The following is a 23,359-nucleotide window of genomic DNA, read 5'->3' on the forward strand; positions in this document are numbered from 1 at the left end:
ACAAAACAAGTAGATTTGGGTTTAGGATGGGTTGTAGGTGGGAGGTGACCTGCGCTGTCAGGGTCAGAGATGGGAATGGAGTTGTGTTTGAGGTTTAGGACAGGGAGCATCCTGGAGATGGCATGGGGTTGTGGATGGTGCTGGGATAGGGCAGGAGACAGAGATGGGGATGCAGCCGGGATTGGAGTTTGGGTGGGGATGGGAAGATGGCTGTGGGTGGAAGGGAATTGCGTACAGGCTAACAGGCAAAGTGAGGGTGGTGGGTCGGGGGGGATGTGGTTGTGTTCAAAGGTGGAAGCTAGGATGTAACAGAGTGACGCAGGCAGACCCAGGCCCCGGGAACTCTGTTCTTCCCCAGTGGAACCGACCTCTTCATGGGAGGAGGACCGCAAGTTCGTCCTGCGAGCCTGGTGTCTCGTCTTCATCATCCTGGCAACCGTGATGCTGCTCAGCGTGCTGGACGGGCGTATGGCCTACCTGCACGGTTCCTACACCGGCTACGTGGGCTTCTGGACCAACTGCGAGAAGCACACGTGTGCCGACCTGAGCCAAGTCACGGGTCAGTGGGGGATGGGGCAGGCTTTGGGGCGCTCTGTGGGGGTGGTGGTCTTTAGAGATGATCAAGGGCGAGAACCTCTGGGGGAATCTCTTTGGTGTTCTTGGTTGCCAGAGAAATCTTTAGGATTCTCGAGGGGCTCTCTGGAAATTCTGTGAAGGCCTTGGGAGGGAGCTTCCTGGAGTCGTATGTGGCTTATGAGGCAACGAGAGTGGCTCTGTGCTTGGGAAGACGAGTGCTGCACTTGGTCCAGCCCCAATCTGCTTCATGATTAGATGGCTAAAGACACCATCATTCTCCCTCCCACTCCTTTTATTTATTTACTTTATTTTTTTAAAAAGAAAACAAGATGGCTTTTAGCTCCTTCAGGAATTTTTTAAAATAACAATTTGTTTTTGGCTGTGCTGGGCCTTCGCTCCTGATGGGCTTTCCTCTAGTGGCGGCACACAGGCTTCTAACTGTGGTGCCTTCTCTCAGTGTGGAGCTCAGGCTCTAGGGCGTGTGGGCTTCAGTGGTCGCAGCTCCTGGGCTCTAGAGCACAGGCTCAGTAGTTGTGGTACGCAGGCTTAGTGGCCCCGAGGCATGCGGAAGTCTTCCCAGACCAGGGATCGAACCTGTGTCTCCTGCATTTTGGCAGGCAGATTCTTTACTGCTGAGCCACCAGGGAAGCCCAGAAACATTTTGCTTCCTTATAGGTCTCTGCTTTTCCAGTGCTTTTGAGCATTACCACAGAGTCAGCCCAGACCCTGGAGCCAGGGCACCTGAGTTGGAACCCTGGCTCAGCTACTTGGTAGCTGAGTGATCTTGAGCATATTTCTTTACCCTTGTGTGGCTTGGCTTCCTCATTTCTATAATGCCAGTGATATTGGTACCCATTTGTGGGCTGTTTGAGGAATACGTGAGTGAAAACACACAAAAGAATTAGAATAGCACCTGGCACATATTACAGGAAGTGTTTCATCCAGGTTTCTTATTATCATAAGGATTTCCACCCCTGCCCCAAGTCAATGCACCTACCTTCATTTCAGATCGCAAATAAGTGCTCATAAAACTTTCAGAACATTGTGCTGTATTAATCTTACTTGGGACATCTCTTTCTCTTATACCGCCCAAACTCAAGCTCGTTTCAAGTTACAGAAAAGTCTATAGGCATAAATTGTTCGGGTTCAGGTACTGCTGGATCCAGGTGCTCAAAAGGTGTCTGTCTCTTGCCATCTCCCCTTGAAGGCTTCCTGTGTGCTGGGCCCTCAGGCAAGCTGTGCTGTACAGCAGCAGTGGGGCTGTCAGCAGCTTCTGGGGTCCCGTTTTGTTTTTCCTGTACACAACCATGCAGAAAAGAGAGTAAGTTGTCTTCTGTGGCCCTCACATGAGGGTCTCAGGATTAGCTCCGATGGGACCAGATTTACTACCCTGAGATTTCTCACTTCTCCCTGAACCATTTTGTTGTGGTTAGGACGATGTCATTCTGTGGTTGGCTGGATTCCATGAGGCTGGATGTAAGTCTCAGGCAGTTCCAAGCTCATAATCTTCTCTAGAGCACAGGCTCAGTAGTTGTGGTATGCGGGCTTAGTGGCCCCGAGGCATGCGGAAGTCTTCCCGGACCAGGGATCGAACCTGTGTTTCCTGCATTTTGGCAGGCAGATTCTTTACTGCTGACAGTTTCAGTTAGAAAAAGTCCCAGGGAAGAGTTTGATTGGTTGGCCTTGGTGCATGTGCCCGTGTTTGAGCCGATGCCTAAGTCCCTGGGGGCACTGTGATTGACTCAGCCTGAGTTACTTGACTACTTCCGTGATCCCAGAGGACAGAGTATGCTGTGAAAAACACTCAACCAGGATTACGCGATTGATCCTGAGAGCACTATTTCTATTTTGTATATACATGCAGTTTGCCAGTAACAAAGCAGATGGAGTTTTAGCTCATTTGGATGAAACAGTCTTGTACTGTTCAAAAGTAGATAAAGTAGGAAAGGGCTAAGATGAAGATACGTAATTCTCAGAAAGGGCTGAAACTCTTGTCATGCTGAAATGAAAACTGGATGTCAATTTCAAACTGAGTGTGATTATGTCTTTTAGGTACCTTGATTTTAGAGTATTTGGAAGTTTTCTTGTGTGTACATCTGTGTGTGCACTCTGCAGGATGTCTGGGGGGTTATTTAGAGAATGTCTGTGAGGGGCTCTAGGGATGACCTTCGTATATCTGGGGAGGCCTAGGGGTGTGAATGGTGTCATTAAGGAATCCTGGGGTATGAAGTGACTGAGTTGTCCTGGGTAACTTCGAGGGTGCTATTGGGAGTGGAGGGTTGGTATTGAGCGTATAAATGTGATCTGCTGTGGGAAATCTTTTGAGAGTACAAGCAGAGTAACTCTGGGGGTGTCTGTGGGGATAATTCTAGAAATGCTAGAGATGATTCTGTGGGCTGAACTTGAGGATGTGGGTGGGGGTGACTCAGGGATCATCTGTGGGGTGACCTTAGAGGTATGTGTGAAGTTGATTATGAGAGTGACTGGGGTTGACTTTGGGGTAAGAGGGGGTGATTTGGGACAACTTTGAGGGTGCAAGGGGGAATGACTTGTTTTAAAATCGAGGTATAGTTTACTTACAACGTTATATAAGTTTCAGGTGTACAACATAGCGATTCACACTTTTTAAAGAAAGTGGGGATGATTTGGGGTTGACTTTGTAAGGGTGGGAATCATCTTGGAGTTTCTAGGAGGTGACTTTGGTCATGGCATTGGGGGTGATACTGAGGATGTCTGTAGCGAAACTTCAGGGGTGTCTGTTGGGGATGACTTTGGAGAGTATCTAGGGGCAAGTCTGGGGCATTACCTCCTTTCCCCCCAGTTCTCATCCACATGAGCATGGGCCTCATGATCCTGGCCATGATCCTGTCTCTAGTCCTCCTCCTGGCCATGGGCTTCTCCTTCCGGCCAGCGCTCCGCCGTCTTAGCAAGACCGACCTCGTCTTCAGTACCCTCAGCTCCTTCACTGGTAAATGTCGCCCTGGGAAAAGGCTTTGGGGAGGTGGGTCCCAGAATTTCTGTCCTCTTTGAATGTCTCTTGAGCTCTGCATCCCTGCCCCCCGCCCCGCGCCTCCTCGCCCCCCCACCCCTGGCCCCCACTGCTCTGCGCTTGCTGTAGGTTTCTCGGTTCTAACTACCATATCCCTCACTCTCCTCCTGTTTCCCCGCTCCTGGTATCTTTCTGTCCTCTGTGTGTGTGTGTGTGTGTGTGTGTGTCTGTGTCTGTGTGTGTCTGTGTCTGTGTGTGTCTCTGTGTGTGTGTCTGTGTGTGTGTCTGTGTCTGTGTGTCTGTGTGTGTGTGTCTGTGTGTGTGTCTGTGTGTGTGTCTGTGTGTGTGTGTCTGTGTGTGTGTGTCTCTGTGTGTGCGTCTGTGTGTCTGTGTGTGTGTCTGTGTGTGTGTCTGTGTGTGTGTCCGCGTGCACAGGCACGCTAGTCAGGCAGGGTGGGAGAGGATGTCTCTGGCTCGCTTCTCTTTCTGGAGGTCTCTGGGTCCCTGTCCAGCCTCGTGTCCATCTCTGGCCCCATCTCAGTGCAGGGCTCCTGATTCTCCTCAGCCTGACGCTCTTTATAGCCAACTGCGAGATGCTCCAACCGAGGCCACAGGTATCCTACCTGGTGACCACCTACCTGAGCTGGGGTGCCGGAGCCTTGATGCTGTGGGCCGGTGAGGGCGGGGTCTCGGCAGGGCAGGGGGTGGGGCCAGGGGCGAGGGTACCAGGCAGGGCCTCGGACCCGGATTGGGGTGGACCCCACGGGAGGTCGGCCTGCAGGGACAGGCCGGGGCCTACGGGGCCATCTAGCACCTCCACCCCCGCCCCCAGGAATCCTGAGCTACTTAAACTACATGGGCATGTGGGGCAAAGGGACGCCCTCCATGGAACGGCGGATGAGCTACCGCCGGTGGGCCTCGCTGCAGAACACCCGGAAGTCCTTATCCTTATCCGAACCGCCGCCGTCGTTGGACGCAGGCTCCAAGCACAACGAGGACCTGTCCGTTTAAGAGCCTGCCCCCGGCCCCCCACCACCGCCAGCCCCGTCCAAGCCTCTCGAAGCCAGCTGCACCCGAGCTTCTCAGGACACTGATGCCTTTCACCTTGGCCTTCCCACCCAGCGTGTCTCTCCCTGCCCCGACCCCGGAAGTCCGACGGTGCCCACTCGCGTTCCGCGCGCGTGGCCAGAGGCCCCGCCCCCGAGCCTGGTGAGGCCCCGCCCCCAGGTGCCTAGCTCTCCCAGGCGGGGGCCTGAAGCCTCACGCCATTATAGGCATTCCTACCCCTCCGAGGGCCAGCACCGCCCCAGAACGTCCAGTCTGGCCCCCCGGACAGACATGACACTGCCCAGCCTTGGATGTCGCCCCGCTCAACGGTGGAACAGGCCCTACCCCCGGGGGGCGTGGCTTGCAATTATATTTCCACCGTCCTTCACGTTCCTGGCTTTCCCAGCCATTAACGTGGGTTCCTTCTCTCAGAGTCTGAGCCTCCGTTTCCTGCTCTCCCTCCAACGAAGAGTGGGGCTCAGAGTCCTTGCCTTGCCCTTTGGGGCCTGAGCCTTTCTGTCTACACCTGCCTCTGACCCTTCCTTTCCCTGCTGCTCATAACTGCAAATCTCCCGCTAAGAGTCCGGGAGGGCTGGAGAGGCTCTAGTCCGGGCCGGATGGTTCCCGAGTTCCCAGGTGTCCAGCGTCTGGAAGCCAGAACGACACCAGGACTTGATGCGAATTTGATGCATATTCGATTTTACTAGGGGTAAAGGACAGGGCGGGGGCATTCAGGGGTTGTCAGTCATGGTCTTATTGATCCAGTCCAGATACACAATCACTTTGGTGTAGACGGAGGGCTTATTGGGAGTGCCACACGGGATGTGGCCCCATGACGTGATTCCTTGCAACATACCCTCGCAGATCAGCGGGCCCCCTGAGTCACCCTACAGCACAAAGGGGGAGGGGAGAGTGTGAGAGAGGTTAGCAAAGACTTGAGGGTTTTGCCTGGTGAGCTCTAGCACTTAGACGCGAGTGCACAGATCCAGACAGTAACTCCCCATCTCTGGAGAAAGAGATAGTTGTCTCCAGAGCCCACTCCCTTAAGAACATCAGCGCGGATTCCGACAGAGGGGACAGTGGCTCGAGTCCTGCCGATGGGGAGGGAGTCTCAGGGTCCAGTGCCTGCCCAGGGTGGGCAGGATTCAGGATTCAGGAGCAAGATGGTCCCGGCAGGCAGGTCAGTGCGGAGGAGGAGCAGGACCCTACAGGACCCGCCCACCCTCAAGCTCACCTCTCCCCAGGCTTTCTCTGACTGGACCGGAAATGTGTGTCAGAGGGAGGAACGCGTGAACTCTGATGTGTGTGGAGGTTGGGGCTACAGGAAGGAAAGGGGGTAGCAAGCTACAGCTGCGAAGCGATGGAGACGGTTGCCTGCTTAGCTCTGAACCCCAGCGCAGAATCTGAGCCCCCGCCCCCAGCACTTCAAGGCCTGGAGGCTGGGAGGAGGGGCAGGCTGGCTCACCACGCAGGTGTCCTTGCCGCCCTCCAGGTGTCCAGCACACAGCATGCAGTCTGTCACCTCCTGGGGGTGGGCTGTGGCACACTTCTCATTGGGTAGGAGGGTGAGGTCCACACACTGGAGATCGTCTGGGTAAGAGACTGCGGGCCAGGGAGAGACGCGGCTGCGGCCAGACCCCACACCCTCAGCCCTCCTCCCTCAGACTCTCGAGTTCAGGTCCCTGGGCCCCTCCTCCCGCACACCCCGGTGCCCGGGCTCCACGGTGCACCGTCTGGACGCCAGCATACACTCATCTGGCTTGACGCTGCCCCAGCCGGAGGCATAGCAGGTGGTCCCCAGTTGGGGTTCCTTGGTGGGCAGACCCAGGACCTGCACGTCCTGTGTGAGCTGGACGGGCTCCTGCAGACGAAGCAGCATGAGGTCGTGGCTGTAGTCCTCTCCTGGCTGGCGGGTGTGGTTTTCCAGGAGGCTCAGGTTGAATCCCGGATTTGGGAAGTCCTCACTGACACCGGCGAACTGGGCCGTGTCTTCGTCCTCAAACAGGTTGTGGCGACCTAGCCAGACCTGGTAATTTCTGGGGAAGGAGAGGATGGAGACCTTGAGGGTGGGGGTGGGGGGGGGGGGGGGGGAGGAAGGGCTTCCCTGGTGGCTCAGACGGTAAAAGAACCTGCCTGCAATGCGGGAGACCCGGGTTCAATCCCTAGATCGGGAAGATCCCCTGGTTAGGAATCTTCTGAGAGAAGGGAATGGCCACCCATTCTAGTATTCTTGCCTGGAGAATTCCACGGACAGAGGAGCCTGGTGGCTGCAGTCCATGGGGTCCCAAAGGGTCAGACAGGACTGACAAACAAGCAATGGGGGAGGAAAGGGAGACGGAGCAGGAGAACATGAGGAGGGGTCCAAAGAGAAACAGGAAAGGGGGTGAAAGAGAGAGAGAGACAGGAAAGATAGAGTCACAGAAAACAGAGAACAGTGAGCGCAAGAATAAGAGAATGTGACAATGTCACAGAGACAAAGAAAAGGAGTGAAAAAGAGCTTGGAACAGTAGAGGGGATGGGAAAGAAGGGGGAGAGACAGAGCACGCCGGAGATAAGGAAGAGACGGAGACGGTGAGAGATAGGCCAAAAAAAAAAGAGGAAGGGAGGGCAAAGATGGAAGGAGCAAGGAGAGTGAAAACGGGTCCACAGGAGGTGGGAAGAAGAGAGAATGAGGAACAGGCAGAGGAGGCGAGCGGGTGAGAGTTTAACAGAGAAAAGGGAGAGGGGGCGGGGCCTGGGACCAGCTCAGCTGCCGCGGAGGCTCCGGGGCTGGTTCCCCAGAGAGCAGGTGGCCTGGCCCCCGGCCCAAGGTCTGCGTCCCCTTCCTGCCCCAGCTCCCTCCCTCCCTCTTCTTCTTCCTCCTTCCCTCCCCTGCCCTCGCCTCCCCAGCTCAAGCTGACACCAGCCCTTCTCTGTGTCCCCTTAGAGCCACCCCTCTATGCACGGATGGGGACAGTCTCTTCCGTTTCTCTGGGGAGAAGGCGTGCTCAGTGGTGATGGAAGAGGGATTGAGAGAGAGAGAGACAGACAGACAGACAGACAGAGACAGACAGAAAGAGACGGAGACAGAGACAGAGTCAGAGACAGAGAGAGACAGAGATGGGGGCAGGGCAGAGAGATGGAGGGTGACACATAGGTGATAAAGATGGTAGCAGAGACCTTGAGATGGACAGAGACAGGGAGAGAGACAGAGGCGGAGACAAAAGAGAGAGGGAGATAGACATAAACCTTCGTCACAGACACACAGAACCAGTTAGTGAGAGACTGACAGGACAGAGGGAGACGCAGAAAGACAGAGGGACAGTTAGGAGGACTGACTCAAGAGAGCCAGGCAGCCGTGGAGCAGGCTTCCCTGGGGTCATCCAGTCCCAGCCCTGCCTCTCTCGTCTTGTGACCCTGGACCACAACCCCCTCCAACCCCCGTCTCTGCTTGAGGTCCCCAGCCTCCCCTGAGGTTATCCGAGGGGACAGTGCCTGCACGTGTGCGCACGTGTGTGTGTGTGTGTGTGTGTTGCTCAGTTGTGTCCAACCCTTTGCGACCTCGAGGACTGTAGCCTGCCAGGCTCCTCTGTCCATGGAGTTCTCCAGGAAGGAATACTGGAGCGGGTTGCCATTCCCTTCTCCAGGGGATCTTCCTGACCCAGGGATGGAACCCAGACCTCTGGCATTGCAGGCAGACTCTTTCCTGTCTGAGCCACCAGGGAAGCCCACCCGAGGGTCAGTGCTGGCCGCTTAATCCTGTGTGCACGGGGCCCCCTCCAGACCCCCTGCCCCTACTCACTCGCTCTTGCAGTGAGCGGCTGTGAGCACCCACTGGGGGGCCACCAGGACGCCCCCACACTGGAAGGTGCTGAAGTGGTATATAGCCACCTGCCAGGGCTGGGAATGCTTCTCACACTCCTGGCCTCCGACGATCCGGGACTGAACAGGGGGCACAGCGCCTGCAGAGGAGGTGCTCCGGGTCAGGTGGGGAGGGGGGGCAAGGCAGTGGGCTGTGGGATTGCAGGGCCATGTGAGTGCCTGACCAGAGCTGGGGGGCGGCCTGAGGGCATGGGCCAGGGGCTGTGCGAAGGGCCTGGAATGCTGGGGACCATCGCTGGGGTGGTGGGGTGGTGTTGGAGGCTGATCCTGGGTGTGGAGACTGCAGAGCACAGAGCTGACCCTGGGGATTGGGGAGGGAATGACAAGACAAGGTGCGCAGCAGGCATCTGGTGTGGGGGTTGGATGGCCTGGCTTCTTGGAGCGGAGGACGAGAGGCTCTGGGCTCTGGGAGGGGAAACCGAGGGTTAAAGGCCCCAGGAGGCTGAGGCCGAGGCTGCGGGAGGAAGGCTTTGGAGGATGAAAGGGCTCCTGGGCTGATGAAATGGTCAGGGCAAGGGCTGACTGTCAGGCACTCTGGAAAGAATGCAGATTTGCAGATTCAGATTAGAGGGGCCAAGAAGAGCATCCGGGGGATCTGGGGACTCCTGGATTGGGGCCGGGAGATACGGGAGAATCTGGGGTTCTGGATCAAAGAGCGAATGAAAGGATTAGGCTGGGAAAGGAGTCCCGTGAGGGTCAGAGTCCTGCAATCCAGGAATGACAATCTAAGAGGAGTTAGAGCTCTGGAACCAGGTTGGGGTCAGATTGGGAGGGAGCTCGGGAGGAGGGAAGGTGGAATGGTGGTCATCCTGGATTCAGGTGATTCTCGTGGGGATGGGGCTCATGGTCTGGGGACCTGGGGTTCTCCTGGGGGCAGGGCCAGAACAGAAGTGAAGGGGAAGGCATGCCAGGGGCCAAGCAGCTGTGGGGACACAGAACTCACTTGATGTGGGAGGTTTTAGAATCAGATGTTGAGGTATCTTGGGACAGGACAGCTGGGCTGAGAAGGTGTGTGTTGGGATCTTGAAGAGGTGGCAGGGGGTCCCAGGAAACCAGAGCTGGGTGGGAGGAGTTCAGCTGGAGAACAGCTGGTGCGTGGGGAGGATGAGAATCCCACATGGAAAGGGGCACGTGGTTGTGCGTTCCGGATATTTTTCCTGGTAGGGAAAAGGCTGGGGGTATGGGATGGAGGTTCTGGAACAAAGAGGAGAGGAAGAGACACTTCCAAAACCCCCCACACCAGATGGGAGGCCCACCTGGTCACCCATGGCAGACCAGAAAGTCTGTTTTCGAAGAAGCATCAGTGTCTAGTTGGAATTCGGGGATCTTGAGGGGCTTAGGGGGCATCAGATGGCAAGACTGGAGGAGCCAGTTGAGAGCTGACAGCTGGATGGGGAGAATCGCCAGGGTGTGGTAGGACTTGGGGATTCAAGAGCCAGACCATAGAGAACTAGGGAGAGCAGTGGGGACTTGGGGTCCCAGCGTCCGATGGGGTTGGGGGTGCTCCTTGGAAGAGACAGACAGACATGGATGGGGATCCGCCTCATAAAGTGAACGGGGGCAGGGATCTGAGTGGGGAAGAGGACGAAACCCTGCTTGTTTCCCAGGAGGGAGGAAGGACCTGGTGGGAGCAAGGTGACAGTGAGGAGTGACAGGTTGGATTTTAGGGTGCGGCTGGGAGAGATAAGAAAGAGCCTGGTATCCTGGTCTGGGCTGGACGGGGTTGGAGGGTTAAGGCTGAGGTGCCAGGTGGGAGGGGAAGGAGTTACAGAGCAGGGATGGCGGGGACAGCCGGACAATCAGGGCCCAACCCCACCCTCCCCCATCTTCCCCACTGTCTCACCGGTCCCTGCCAGGGACAGGGCAAGGCACAGAACCGGGAACCACATGGTGTCCAGGGGCAGGCAGGCGCTGAGCTTGTAGCTGGGGAGCCTCGCCAAAGGAGGCTTTTAAAGCCCTCCTCCCCCTCCCCAGGGCTCCACCCCTGCCCTGCTGGCACCCAGATGCTGGCTCAAGCCCTGCCCCTGCTTCCTGGGGCCTGGACAACCTTCTCCCACCCCGAGAGCTGTGGAACAGACGGGACACTGAGCACCTGTTCTGCAGGCCCTCAATCGCGCTGGAAGCATTCCTGCGGCCAGAAGCCAGCCGGAGCAGGGCCTGGAGCTTGCCCACGGGGCCAGAGTTGGTGAGCAGAGGGGGAGAGGGGTGAGTGGGGGCAGGAACAGGATGGTGGAGGAACCACTGACTTCCACTACCAAGCCCCAGATACCTTAACCCCACATAAGGCTATGTACCCCCAAGACCCAATGCACCCTCAAATACCAGCAGTGGGGTTCTGATTCCTTTCTCCCCGAACCTCTTGGAGCCAAAGATGCCAATTTCTCAGCTCCCAGCAACCTTCTGAAATGTAAGTCTGGGCTTTCAGAAGGCCCTGACTCTTGCATTCCCAGGTTTGGAATCCAGGTCCCTACATCTACTGTTCCTTTCATAAGAAAGTCTTAGGTACCCATCACCAAATCCTGGCATCTCCAGATGCAGAAATATGACATTTCAATGGTTTCCAGAGTGAATTTCCCAGCATCTCAAAATCTAATGTCCCCCGCCCCAGACAATGGGAGGGTTCCATTATCTACCTCCTCCTGGTTTCCCAAGTCTGGATGCTCAGACACGTCCTCCAAAATCCCAGAGATCCTGGAATACCTGCCTTCCAGGGTCAAGAGATCTCCACGAATTCCAACCCACCCTCCTCTCCATAAAATATTTAGGTATCAGGAAGCAGGTTCATGTGTTCCAACATTTGGTGACCTTGGGAAAAGAATCACATTTGGGGGGTCAGGAAGTAGATTCAAAGCAGCTCATGGGGGCCCAACCTCTGCTGCATGTCAGGAACCTGCCTACAGAAAGGAGAGTCTTTGCCTTTTTGCCGTGGCTACCAGGAAGCCCAGAACTCAATCTTGAAGAAAAGGAAGTCATTCTCGACTATCTAGTGTGTATTGCGTCCTTTCACTGGGGTCCGGAAATACAGAATCTCTTCTCAGTGCCAGGGACTATTCAGATCAGTCCCTATGAATCACGTCATTTAATTCTAAGGACAGCAACATGAGATGGGGAAAGCCAGGCTGACTGAGGTGGGATCTTTGGCTCAAGATCAAAAGGTGCTGAATGAACAGAGAGGGCCCTGCTTCATGTCGTTTCTTCTCGCCTAAAGATCAGGGCAGCGGGTGAAAAGGACCAGGATCGGGTGGCTCAGGTTTCCCCTCCCAGTCTCTTGCCCCTCTTTCCCTTAATCCCCAGAAGTAAGTTGCAGAAACTTCCACAGAGAAGCTTGTTTCAGTGTTTTCTGTTATCTTGGTATCAAACAGGTGACCATGAGCACTGGCTCTGGTCTCAGACAGGCAAGTCCACGGCTAACCTCTGGGCCTTGGACCGGGTCTTGGGGGGATGGCCCAGTCCCATTCCAGGTCAGGATGGGGCTCCTGGGACACAGGTAGTAGGCCCAAATGGTCAGTTCCTCTTCATGGTTTCCTTGATCCACTCCAAGTAGCTGCAGACTTTGGTATAGACACCGGGCTTGGTGGTCGTGTCACAGGGGACATCACCCCAGGACACAATGCCCTGCAGGACACCCCCACAGACCAAAGGTCCCCCAGAGTCGCCCTGTGGGAAGAAGGGGAAGCTTGCATGGGAACCCATTCCCATCTTCACCACCATTCAGAATCTCAAACAAAACCCAATCCACCTCCACCCCCATGCAAACCCACCCCAGCTCAACTCAGGAGGACTCAATTTAATCCAAACCAATCGAACCTAACCTCAACCCAACAGAGCTCAATACAACCCATGTCCAACTGCACCCCCCACCCAGCAACCCAACCCGACCCTGCACTTTTGCCATTCAAAATCTAACCTAACCCACGTCCATCCTCACTTGCAACACAACTCAGCCCCAATCTTCCCGTCTTTTGCATCCCAAACAAAATTCATCTCCGTCCTCCATTCAACCTCGATATATCTCCCATCTGAAAACAAGCCAAACTCATACCCATCCTCAACGGCCAGCCCAAACCACATCATCCACCCCAAACACAACCCAAACCCATCACCTCTCTAAGCCCATCCCCCACCTCACCTCCATCCTAAGGGCCCTTCATTCTCCCTTCCTCAAAACTATCCTCAGCATCTTCCCTGGCCCACAGCAAGCAAAACCCGGCCCCCTGTTCCAACTCCCAAACCTGTTTCCCCGCCTTTTCCCTTCCTTCCGTGGCCTCCTGTCACCTCTGACCTCACAGGAGTCGATGCCTCCGCCCTCCACGCCCGCACACACCATGGTGTCCATCAGGTGCCCTGCATAGTCCTTGTTACAAGACGCGGTGGAGATAATGCTGATGTTGGCACAGTGCAACGTATCCGGGAGTCTCACTGCAGAGGACAGTAGAGTTGGAGCGAATCTGTAAAATTTCAGGCCCTTGTCCCCTCCGCCCGAGAGCCCTGGAGAATAAGGTCCTCGAGGGAGGCCCGACAAGTTCCATCCTTTTACGCACGCACCTTGTGACTCGGGGCTCCCTGTGGCCCCAGGCTCCTTGTCAGCCACCAGGCCCCAGCCGGACACCACGCAGGCCTCGCCGGCCTGGGGGCAGCGCGCGGGCAGCGGGACCGGGCGCACTTCGGCGGTGACACGCACGGGTCGGGTTAGACGCAGTAACATCAAGTCGTGGCGGTGGTTCCGCGCTTCGTATCGCGGATGTGGGATGATTCGAGAAACAGTCCGCAGTTGCTCCGGGCTATCGCGCTTGCGCAGATTGTGTTCGCCCAAGCGCACTCTCAGGAAGCTGTGCGGGCGGGCGAGTGGTTACCAGCAAGCGGAGTGAGGAGAGGACAGAAATATCAAAGGGCGGGTAACTCGGGGTCCCCAGACCCTTTGGGAATCTGGAGATCCTGTTACCCTTTCTCCAGGGCCCTGGAGCCAATAGTTCCAACCCCTGCCCCTCAGAGACCAAGGTGCCAAAGTCACGCACACACCTGGAACTCAATCCCCCGGTTTCAGCTGTTTTTTTTTTTTTTCCTCCCTCAAAATCTACGATTCTCAGATTCCTAGACACTCCCGCCACACCACCTCAGGACCCTAAGCTTTCGTACCGGGTTTGGCAGTGGGCTGCAGACAGCACCATTGTGGCGAGATGAGGGAAGCACCGCAGTTGACGCGTCCATGCTCAAAGAGGGCCACCTGCCATGGCTGGGAGTGGGGCACACACTCCTCACCCGTCTGCACCTTGTCACTGTCGTCCTGGGCCACTGAGAAAGGAGAGAGAGGCGATCCCTGAGGAAAGAGTCCTTTCCCTTGCACCCTGCACCTTCCTTGCACCCTGCCCTCACCACACATTTTCCAGATATTGCCTTCCCCCAAATTCTTAAGATGTCCCTGTTGTTGTCTTGGTTGTTGTTTTGGCCAGTGGCATGCAGAATTTCCCCAACCAGGGACCAATCCGTGGCCCCTGCAGCAGAAGCCCCAGATCTTAACCACTGGACCGCTAAGGAAGTTCACTGCCTTTGTTTTAGCCCCTGCTATTGATTTTTTAGCACAACTTTCTCTCTAGCTTTTACAACAGCTGCTTTAAACAAAAAAAAAAAAGGGGTTTTTTTTTTTTTTTGGCCATGCCACATGGCATGTGGGATCTTAGTTTCCCCACCAGGGCTTGAACCAGGGTCCCCTGCAGTGGAAGCACAGTCTTAACCACTGGACAGCCAGGGAAGGCTCCAGCTGCTGCTTGTTCCCTCCAGAACCGTGTCCCTGCCCTTAGCCCCCACCCATTTGATACAGGACTCTGGGAGCGAGGACAGGGGGAGGACAAGAGGGCAGGAAGCCGTCTGTGAGAGGAAGTGGAGACAAGAATGATAGATTCAGGTCCAGACAGATGGTCACTTGGAACCAGCCATTCAAGGTCACCGATTGAGCTGTCACAGCCATCAAAAAGATGTGGCCTCTCAATATGTATGACAAGTCTTGGCTCCAGAGTCTGGACATCTCAGCCAAACGCAGTGTCTTACAAGGACACAGATGTGGCCACACAAGGTCATGGGCAAACATAGGGACACAGTCAGTTTTCTAAACGTAGGAACTGATATTGCCAACACTTTAAGCTGAAATTCATTTGCACATACGTGGGCTGCAGCTCTAAGAATCACAGCACAGAACTCCATGTGTGTATGTGAATAGGGATAGTTAGGACGCCAGCATGTGTGTGTACGTGTGTGCTTACACACACATTTACAGACACAGATTTGGACATAGAAGCTCAGATCAAGTCTCCTGTGTGGATCTGCATATACAAGGTCACAGGCTTGCATACTTGCTCATGGGGTCTCAACAACAAAATGAAGTCTTTAGTAAGGGTCCATAGGAAGAGGCACCAGTACACACTCAGGTTCCCAAAGACTGGTCACCAACATGAGTCTATAGTGTAGTGGTTAAATCTGAAATGACAGAGTAAAAACTCCTGTATTCAAACATTATCTATAAACCTTTGAGCAAATTGACCTCTCTGTACCTCTATTTCCTCATCTGTAAAATGGGATTGTTCTAAGAATTAAGTGGGAGAGAGAGCAAGAGAGAGAAAGAGAAAGGGTGTGTATGATGCCTGGGGCACATTGTAACTGCTTAATAAATATTGAAGTGAAGTGAAGTAGCTCAGTCGTGTCCGACTCTTTGCGACCCTGTGGACTGTAGCCTACCAGGCTCCTTCCTCCATGGGATTCTCCAGGCAAGAATACTTGAGTGGATTGCCATTTCCTTCTCCAGGGGATCTTCCCAACGCAGGGATCGAACCGGGGTCTCCCACATTGCAGGCAGACGCTTTAATCACTGAGCCACCAGGGAAGCTAAAGGACATATAGATTTACTTATATAGGCACACATGGATGTTTAAGTCATCAACACAAATTTAGCCAAGGAAGCCAGACATATGTGCAAATTCACATAAAGATGGTCAAGGTCAAAGCTGTGATTCCTTCCCAAGCCACTTTGTGGAGATTCAGAGTTATAGAACTGACCCAGAGGGCCAGAATTCAGATGTGAATCCACTAGATCAGACCCCGGGAGACACGGAACACAGAGGTGGCATTCAAGGTCAAAGACACATTGCTGGAGACACAGGCAGCCAGGGCAGGACACATTTATCCATCTCTAGATCAGCCTTCAAGTCACTGCCTTGGTGTTCAAGGTCACTAACTGCGTTTCACAGTTGGGGACCTGGTTCACACGTGTGGTCGGGATGTAGACACAGAGGGTAACCCGTGCACACACACACACTCCCCCCACCCACATTGCACTGTGCGCAAGTACATGAACAGGGAAGGGTCAAGATCATGACCCCCTGCACCGGGCAATGGGATATGTCCCCTCAAGGTGACAGCTCCCTAGGCACACAGAGACGCACACCGGGGCGGGCTTCACACAGCCATACCAAATGACCACACGCTACCCAGCTCCGGGGTCAGGAACTGGGCCAAGGGCCCTGGCCAGGCTGGGGGCGGGGGGAGAACGCGGATGTGGTGGACAAGGGGCTTAACACGGGAAGGGTGGGGTTGTCCTACGGAGAAGGTTGGAGGGTGCGGGCTGAACAGCTGGGCACCGAGGCTGCACCTGGCCAGTCAAAGCTGGAGGAGGGTGGAGGCCCCAGTCGGCTGCAGCGTGCAGGTGGGGGGATGGGGTGGGGGCAGAAAGCAGGGAGCATGGAGAGCGCCAGAGGGGAGGCTGGCAGCGGGGTTAGGGGGAGGTCTGAGGGGCCCCCAGGAATGAGGGTCATGTGGGGAGAGGTTAATTACAGTCCACCTTCTGCTTGTCCAGAGTAGAGGCATCAGGTTACACTTAATTTCTCCATGGGAGGTGGCTGAACCTGGTCTGGAGTTCTCCTGTCACTTGGGGTCACCTTGACCTAGAGGCTACCCCTCTCTGAGTCACAGCCCCCTCCGCTGTCAAATGAGGGCAGTAGAGCCCACCCATGGGGCTTCCCCAGGGGCTCAGCAGTAAAGAATCCATCTGCAATGCAGGAGATGCAGGAAGACTCGGGTTCGATCCCTGGGTCGGGAAGATCCCCCGGAGGAGGGCATGGCAACCCCCTCCAGCAGTCTTGCCTGGAGAATCCCATGGACAGAGGAGCCTGGTGGGCTGCAGTCCATGGGGTTGCAGAGTTGGACCCAACTCAGCACGCACGCATGCATACACTTAACCTACATTGTACTATGGAAACCTCGCTGTTATTGTTACAGGGAGGTCATCTTCTAGAGAAGGCGCTCGAGGACTAGAAAGGGAAGCAATTTCCTCAAGGTCACACAGTGAGAAAGGGGCAGCCCCAGAACCGAACTCAGGTCTGGGTCCTCCAAGGGCCATGTTCATCATCACGGGGACTCTGGAGCAGCCCTGGGCGCCCGACAGCGCTTGGGGTAGGGTGGAAACCCCGGGGAGGTGGGGATTGGTGGGTGGCTGAGGTGGGGGTCGGCAGGTGGCTGAGGTGGGGGTGGGGGCAGGGATTCTCAGATGGTCCCCTTGGATCCCACCTGGGCCCACCTCACCTGCAGATGCCAGCAGGAAGGAGAAGGTGAGGAGAAGCCACATCGTGATGGAGGGACCAGGGCTCTGCTGAAGTCTGGGGAGGGGAGAGGGTGAGCTGGTGTGAGGCTGGACCCTCCCACCCCCACCTGGACCCCTCCTGGCACAAACTCATCCCACTTTTTCTTAAGACACCTCTTCTCAGCATCCTTGTACTCCACCCCAACTTGCTCTTCGTCCCGGGTTCCCCATCTTGCAGGAGTCTGCTGTTCCTCCAGGCACCTAGTCAGACTCCCCGGCATCCCCATGGCCTGGCAGACCCCAACACCATCCACTTGCCCGAGGGCTCTGGCTCAAGATTCATTCTTTCCCCAAACCCTATACCAGCCTTCTATCCGGCCTCTGGGCTTCCCCTCACTCAGCCTGTCCCTCTACTCGAGGCCCACACCCCCCACCAGCCTGTCCTCCCACATGGCCCCCACAGAATGCTCCTATGCTTGGAGGTGACCAGTTCCCTTTTCCACTCACAGCACTTGCAGACCCCCAGTTCCCCCGGGAGAAAGTCCCAGTCCCCCCAGCCTCACTTGCGAGGACCTGAGTGTCTTCTCCCCTTCCACCCTCACTGGCTGGGCCTCCCATGACCTGGCCCTAGAGGCAGCCAATTCTTCCATTTTTTCCCTTTTTGCAATGTCATGCCTCTACACTTCGGTTCAGGCTTTTCCTCCTCCCAGGTATGCCATTCCCTTCAAGGTCCACTTCTGACCTCCCCCAAGTCAGTGGTGTCTGCCTCCCCTTCCAGACCCAGAACTCCCTAAGGGCAGTTCCAGCCTGACTGGACTCTGGAAGCCCAGCACTGCATGGTGCTGGGCAAGCTTGGGGCTTAAAGTCCGTCTTCCCTTCAGCTTTGGAATACATATTTGCCCGCTGAGGCTCAGCCCTCAGCTGAGCTGGGAGACCCTGATATCAGACAGGTATCTCTTCTGGGTCCTAGAGTGCCTGCTCTGATTTCATCCCCAGGAATGCTCAGGTCAGCACCTCTCTGCGTCCCCCACACTGCCCAGCCAGGGGCCTAGCACACGGGAGGCCTCGGGGAGATTGTGCTGAGCTGACCTGCTCCGGTGATAACTCCTGACCTTGGTTCCTGGCCCTGGTACAAATGCTTTCGAAGATGTCCTTCTGATTCGGCCCCTCCCCTCCCCCACCTCCCCGCTGCAGCTCCCTCTTACATCTCCAGGACATTTTCTTGGTTCAGGTCCAGCTTGGTGTCTGGGTAAAGAACACATGGACCTCCCCAGGTGCCCTTGACACGAAAATCCCTCCAGGCAGTCCATATCTGCTCCCGGGAACCTGGGCACCTCCTGTTTACCCTAGACCAGCGCAGACCTGTGTCCCTCCTCACTCCAACCTCTCTCCTCCATCTCAAGGATCTCACCCCCTCCAGATCCTCCAGCAGCATCTGGGGCAGCTTGGATGCCAGAGGAAAGGGAGCTGGCACCCCAACGCCTGAATTTATAAGCTCCCAGCTCCATCCGGGTCCTGGGGGAGTGGGGAGGGTGGGGTGGGAAATGGCTGGGAGTCAGTTTACAGGCGGGGACGCCTAGGTGGCTGGTGGGGTGCGGGACAAGGCCTAATGAGCATTTATGAGGCTGAAGTTTTTGTCTGAGTCTATGAGGAGGAACTTCCCTCCCAGGGGCAGTTTGTCTGGGGGGTGGGGGTAGAGAAGGCAGTAGGGCAAGAGCAGAGAATTGGAGGAGACCAAAATACAGAGCCAGGAGTCCGGAGCATGTAACCAGGAATTTGGGGTCTGGAGTGTAGAAACTGGATTCTAGAGCCCAGCTTCCTGTGCCTAGATGAGGGTTCTGGATCTTGGACTCTGGAGCTGGACAGGGATCCCCCAAGTTCTGGACCTCTGATTCTGGATTCTGAACTCTCTACTCTGGATCATGGATCTCTGATTCTGGACTCTGAATAGTGGATTCTGGATCTGGATATTCAGTTCTGGATCTTGGATTCTGGACCTAGACACCCAGTTCTGGATCTTGGAGTCCGAACCTCCCAATTCTGGATTCTGGATCTCCAATTCTGAATTCTGAGTTTGGGGCCTAGAATCAAGCACTCATGACCTGGAGTCAGGGGTGGATTTGGGAGTCTGACTTCTAGAGTTCGGGTCTGGAATTTGCATCCTGCACCCTGGCCTTTGAGTGCCAGGTCTCAGACTTAGATTCTAGATCTGATGCCTCAGAATACTAGAGTCCAGATTAAGAGTCTGAAGTCTGGTGTTTGGAATATAGGACTCGAGGCCCTGGGGCCTGGAATATGAATGATAAATTTTGGATTTTCAGTTTTGGGGGCCTGGATTTCTAGAGTGTGGGTCTAGATTCTGAGGTTACGTGGATAGACTCTGAAATGTGAAGTCTCGACTTTCAAATCTGTATTGTGTATTTAAAAGACTGGACTGGGAGACAGGGGCCTGGCTTCCCATGAATCTGAGATTCCTAGAATCCCGACTCTAGAGCATGACTTCAGAGACTGGCAAGCTGGAGTCTATTCTGGATCCTATGGTCTTTATTGTGCTTGAAATCTGGATTCTGGTTTTCTGGAGACTGGAGATCATCACTAAGATAACCCAAAGCTTTGGGAATTTAGATTTGTTTTCTAGTGTCTCAGGACCATAGAGGACCCTGGGAACTTGTCTCGAGACTATCATGGCTAGTTTAACTAATGAGGAGGCACAGGGAGAAGGAGGTACTGACCTCAGATCACCCAGCGAAAGATGGGAGCTGTTATAGGCATATTTCTTCCATGTTTCTGGAAATCCATCATGTGTACAGGAAGGGGCTGCCTGATTGGGGCTGACTGTTAAGTATGTTAGTGCCAATGCCTAGCCCTTGAGTTCCCCACAGATAATGTGGGTGAATGATGGTATCTAAGCCCCCCAGATGTCTTTCAGACATTCCAGAACCCCAAGCTCTTAGTTATTCCAGAATCCTAAGGTCTCAGTCATTCTAGAACCATAGACCTTCAAAATCTTTAGAATGTCAGACCTTCTGATTCTAGACTAGAAAGGCTTATTGTCATTGTTCAGTTGCTAAGTTGTGTCCGACTCTTTGTGACCCCATGGACTGCAGCATGCCAGGCTTCCCTGTCCTTCACCATCTCTTGGAGTTTGCTTAAACTCATGTCCATTGAGTCAGTGCTGCCATCCAACCATCTCATCCTCTGTTGCCCCCTTCTCTTCCTGCCCTCAAACCCAAGATAGAAAAATAGTCTAGAACTGTACATCTGTAGGCATTCGAGAACCCTGTCATATTCAGAGGTTCTGGGACCCCGTCTATAGTTTGATTCCCAGTCTGGAATCTACTCTAGAACTACTTTGTCTCCTTTTCTTGCCGCAAATTTGTGCTCAAAGCCTTTGAACTCACAGTGGGCCACTGCTTTGGCAGTTTAGCCGCCGCTGTTTATGGAGTGTTGGCCTCGCATGATCTCATTTATCGTTCTGACAGCCCCCTGAGGTGGGTATTATTACTGCTTCCTCAATACTGGGGCTTCTCTGCTGGCTCAGACAGTAAAGAATTTGCCTGCAATGCAGGAGACCAGGGTTCGATCCCTGGGTTGGAAAGCTCCCCTGGAGGAAGAAATGGCCCCTCCAGTATTTTTGCCGGGAGAACTCCATGGACAGAGTAGCCTGGCGGGCTACAGTCCATGGGGTCACCAAGAGTCGGACACGACCGAGTGACTCACACACACAGTGAGACTGAGACCCAGAGAGGGGCATCACAGCAAAGGTCACCACGGAGGGTAAGATGAATCCTGCCTTCTGCCACCTAGTTTGTCTATTCAACTCCACCCCTGGAACCACCTCCCTCGGCTTTAGCCGGGTGGTGGCGAGGGGTAATCATAGCAAGGGCATCCCAGGTGCCAGGCTAAGCGCTTTCCATCACCACCACATGTGTTCCTGTCCCTCCCACTAGCTCTCACAGGCACGTATTCTGAGCGTCTCCCTGACACGGATGGGACTCTGAGCTTGCACCAGCGCGCCGCCCAGGTTCCTACTGACCTGAGCTCGAGCTCCCGGGGAGGGCGCCCCGCCTCACCCCGCCCCCGACGCGGCGATATCAACGGCCCGCCCCTCGCCCCGCCCACTCGCCCGAGTCACACGTGGGGAATCAATGTCGCCCTGGGCACCTCCCCAGACGTTCTTCACCTCCACTGAGGCCCTCGTCCCGCCCTAGTCTTTTAACTGGGAACGCTCCCTGGAGTCTCTCTTTCATCAGTTCCGTGGTTCAACTACCAACCAAGGAGTTCTCCTCCATCTGACCCTAATACCTGGACCTCGCCCCCGCCTCCACCCTGGCCTCCCATCCTCTACTCTGTCCCCTCCTGTCCCTCAGCAGTTGGCCTCAGAGGGGCTCTCTAGACACGCAGAGCCGACCCCGCCCCCTCCTTGCTCACGGCACTTCCAGGGGCGACTCCCCATCACCCCTGAACAAACGTCTCAGCCTGGTGTTTGAGCCCCTTTGGGATTGCCTCCCCTCCACCCCGAGGGAACAGGGGGCTTCCCAGGTGGCACTAGTGGTAAAGAATCTGCTGCGAATGCAGGAGATGCAAGAGACATGGGTTCGATTCCTGGATCAGGAAGATCCCCTGGAGTAAGAAATGGCAACTCACTCCAATATTCTTGCCTGGAAAATTCCATAGACAGAGGAATTTAGACTGGCGGGGTACAGTCAAAGGGGGGTACAGTCAAGGGGGTCGCAAAGAGTCAGACACGACTGAGCACATATGCTGAGGCAACAAGCTTCATCTTGAACCCTCTCTACCAGGGAGACAGGCACTGCATCCTGTCCCCTTCCCCAAGGGGCACTGGACTCTTGATGCCCCAGGGAACTCCTCATGTGGTGTTGGGTCTCCTCTAATTTCATCTCTCCACAACCCCCTCCCCTTCATTATGGAACCAGTCAAAAGTAGTATTTCAGTGTCCTGGCCCTGGAGTCAGACAGCCTGGGCTCAGGCCCCCGCCCCACGGCTTACTGTTTTGGAAATTCTGCTAAGTGCTTTCAGTTTCTCATCCTTAAAACCCAGGTAATTTTATTTAATAATAATCAGATAAAATCACAGAGTTTTACAAGGAGTATCTAAGACAGATACCTGTAAGGAGCTAAGAGTACAGAGTAAACAATTAATCGCACACAGGAGCAGATAGATGGCGGGGAGGGTAGCACCCCAGAAGTTCAAGGTCACCCAGGCTGCGGAAGTTGGAAAGTGGGACAAGAGAATGGTCCAGAAGTCCTTGGCTCTTTGGGTGTGAAGCATCACCTCTCTCTAGTTATCATTGCTCATCTGTGATGGGGCCTTAGGGTGGGGGAGGGAGTGGAGAATGGATGGGATTGGACCAGTTGATATGCATAGAGCAGGTGTACAAGTCAGAATTAGGCTGGTGTGTGAAAGACAAGTTAACAGAGGACGTGATTCAGACGTTGACTCTGACTCCAGGCAGCCTAGAGTCAAATCCTACCTCCAGCACATAATGCTGTGTGTCCTCAGGCAAGTCACTTGGCCTCTCTGGGCCTCAGTCGTCCATCTGTAAGATGAGACTAATAATTGCTTCTGCCTGTTTGGAGTGTTTTGAGGCGTTAGTGTGTGAAATCTGTGCCTGGCACTTAATGAGTAATCCAGGCCATCATCAGTCCTGTTTTCCCAGAATCTTGGGGAGGGGTGGTTTTGGGGGTCTTTCTCAGAGCAGATTAGGACCTGAAGAAGCAAGGGCTCTCCCATCTCTCAATTTGGGCCTCTTTTTCTGAACCCCCTTTTCCCCAGTTTAAAAATGGGGAAACTGAGGCCCAGGGAGTTAAAATATGTGTGCGGCCCCAGCTTGCAAGTGTGACTCTGAGGAGGGGGGACGCCCCACGTACAGCTAGGTTTTTCCCTGAAACTGTTTATATTTCTTATGCTGCGCGAGGCGGAACCGGAAGGAACCTCTTTTCCTCCTGTCCTGGGAGGGTTCCACAGCCAGGTGGCGCCAACACGCGGCTCTGAGGGACGGGGCGTGCTGGGGGCGGGCTGGGGGCGGGGACTCCTGGGTCAGACGAGCGGGGTGTAGGGGACCAACTCCGAATTCTGGAGCTCGGGTTATGGTATTTTGTCAATTCCTAGCTTAATGACATTGTGGCCAGACAATAACCTCGGTATATTAACGTTTTGAAATGTGTTGAGACTTGCTTCATAGCTCAGTATCAGTACAATTTTTGTAAATGCTGTGCAAATGTGTATATATATATATATATTTCCCACCCCCCATTCATGGATAGGTTTTTAAACCCACTTTTATTAATCAATTGTAA

The 23,359-nt window shown here is 54.7% G+C and overlaps 2 protein-coding genes across 3 annotated transcripts; both read right to left on the reverse strand.

The window, feature by feature from the left end:
* Positions 1–5,294: 5,294 nt before the first annotated feature.
* KLK1 (kallikrein 1) lies at positions 5,295–10,362 on the reverse strand. Of its 2 annotated transcripts, NM_001093787.1 has the most exons (5): positions 10,317–10,362; positions 8,394–8,553; positions 6,362–6,648; positions 6,078–6,214; positions 5,344–5,499 (listed from the first exon to the last, which is right to left on the reverse strand). In NM_001093787.1, exons 1-5 carry the CDS (start codon positions 10,360–10,362, stop codon positions 5,344–5,346), a joined length of 786 nt encoding a protein of 261 aa, NP_001087256.1. The 2 variants fall into 2 exon arrangements, with proteins under 2 accessions (XP_042086620.1, NP_001087256.1); XM_042230686.2 differs by lacking the exons at positions 8,394–8,553; positions 10,317–10,362 and adding an exon at positions 6,847–7,282 and having other exon boundaries at positions 5,295–5,499.
* Positions 10,363–11,769: 1,407 nt separating this feature from the next.
* On the reverse strand, positions 11,770–17,320 carry KLK15 (kallikrein related peptidase 15). Its single transcript, XM_027977533.3, is given in 9 exon segments — positions 11,770–12,130; positions 12,756–12,892; positions 13,019–13,302; positions 13,610–13,637; positions 13,640–13,765; positions 15,934–15,993; positions 16,113–16,223; positions 17,042–17,115; positions 17,199–17,320. Coding segments are annotated over 9 exon segments (1,095 nt in total). The 3' UTR covers positions 11,770–11,977.
* Between the last annotated feature and the right edge of the window lie 6,039 nt (positions 17,321–23,359).

Source organism: Ovis aries, chromosome 14 (assembly GCF_016772045.2).
Source record: "Ovis aries strain OAR_USU_Benz2616 breed Rambouillet chromosome 14, ARS-UI_Ramb_v3.0, whole genome shotgun sequence".
Taxonomy (NCBI): Eukaryota; Metazoa; Chordata; class Mammalia; order Artiodactyla; family Bovidae; genus Ovis; species Ovis aries.

What these genes read in the sequence shown, in the direction of transcription:
- KLK1 (NM_001093787.1), bottom strand. Translation starts at nt 10,362, where the DNA reads ATGTGGTTCCCGGTTCTGTGCCTTGCCCTGTCCCTGGCAGGGACCG. An exon ending in CAGCGTCAAGCCAGATGAGT is followed by an intron (nt 6,215 to 6,361) that starts GTATGCTGGCGT and finishes CCTGGCCCGCAG; the next exon opens with TCTCTTACCCAGACGATCTC. An exon ending in GCGGCAAGGACACCTGCGTG is followed by an intron (nt 5,500 to 6,077) that starts GTGAGCCAGCCT and finishes TTTGTGCTGTAG; the next exon opens with GGTGACTCAGGGGGCCCGCT.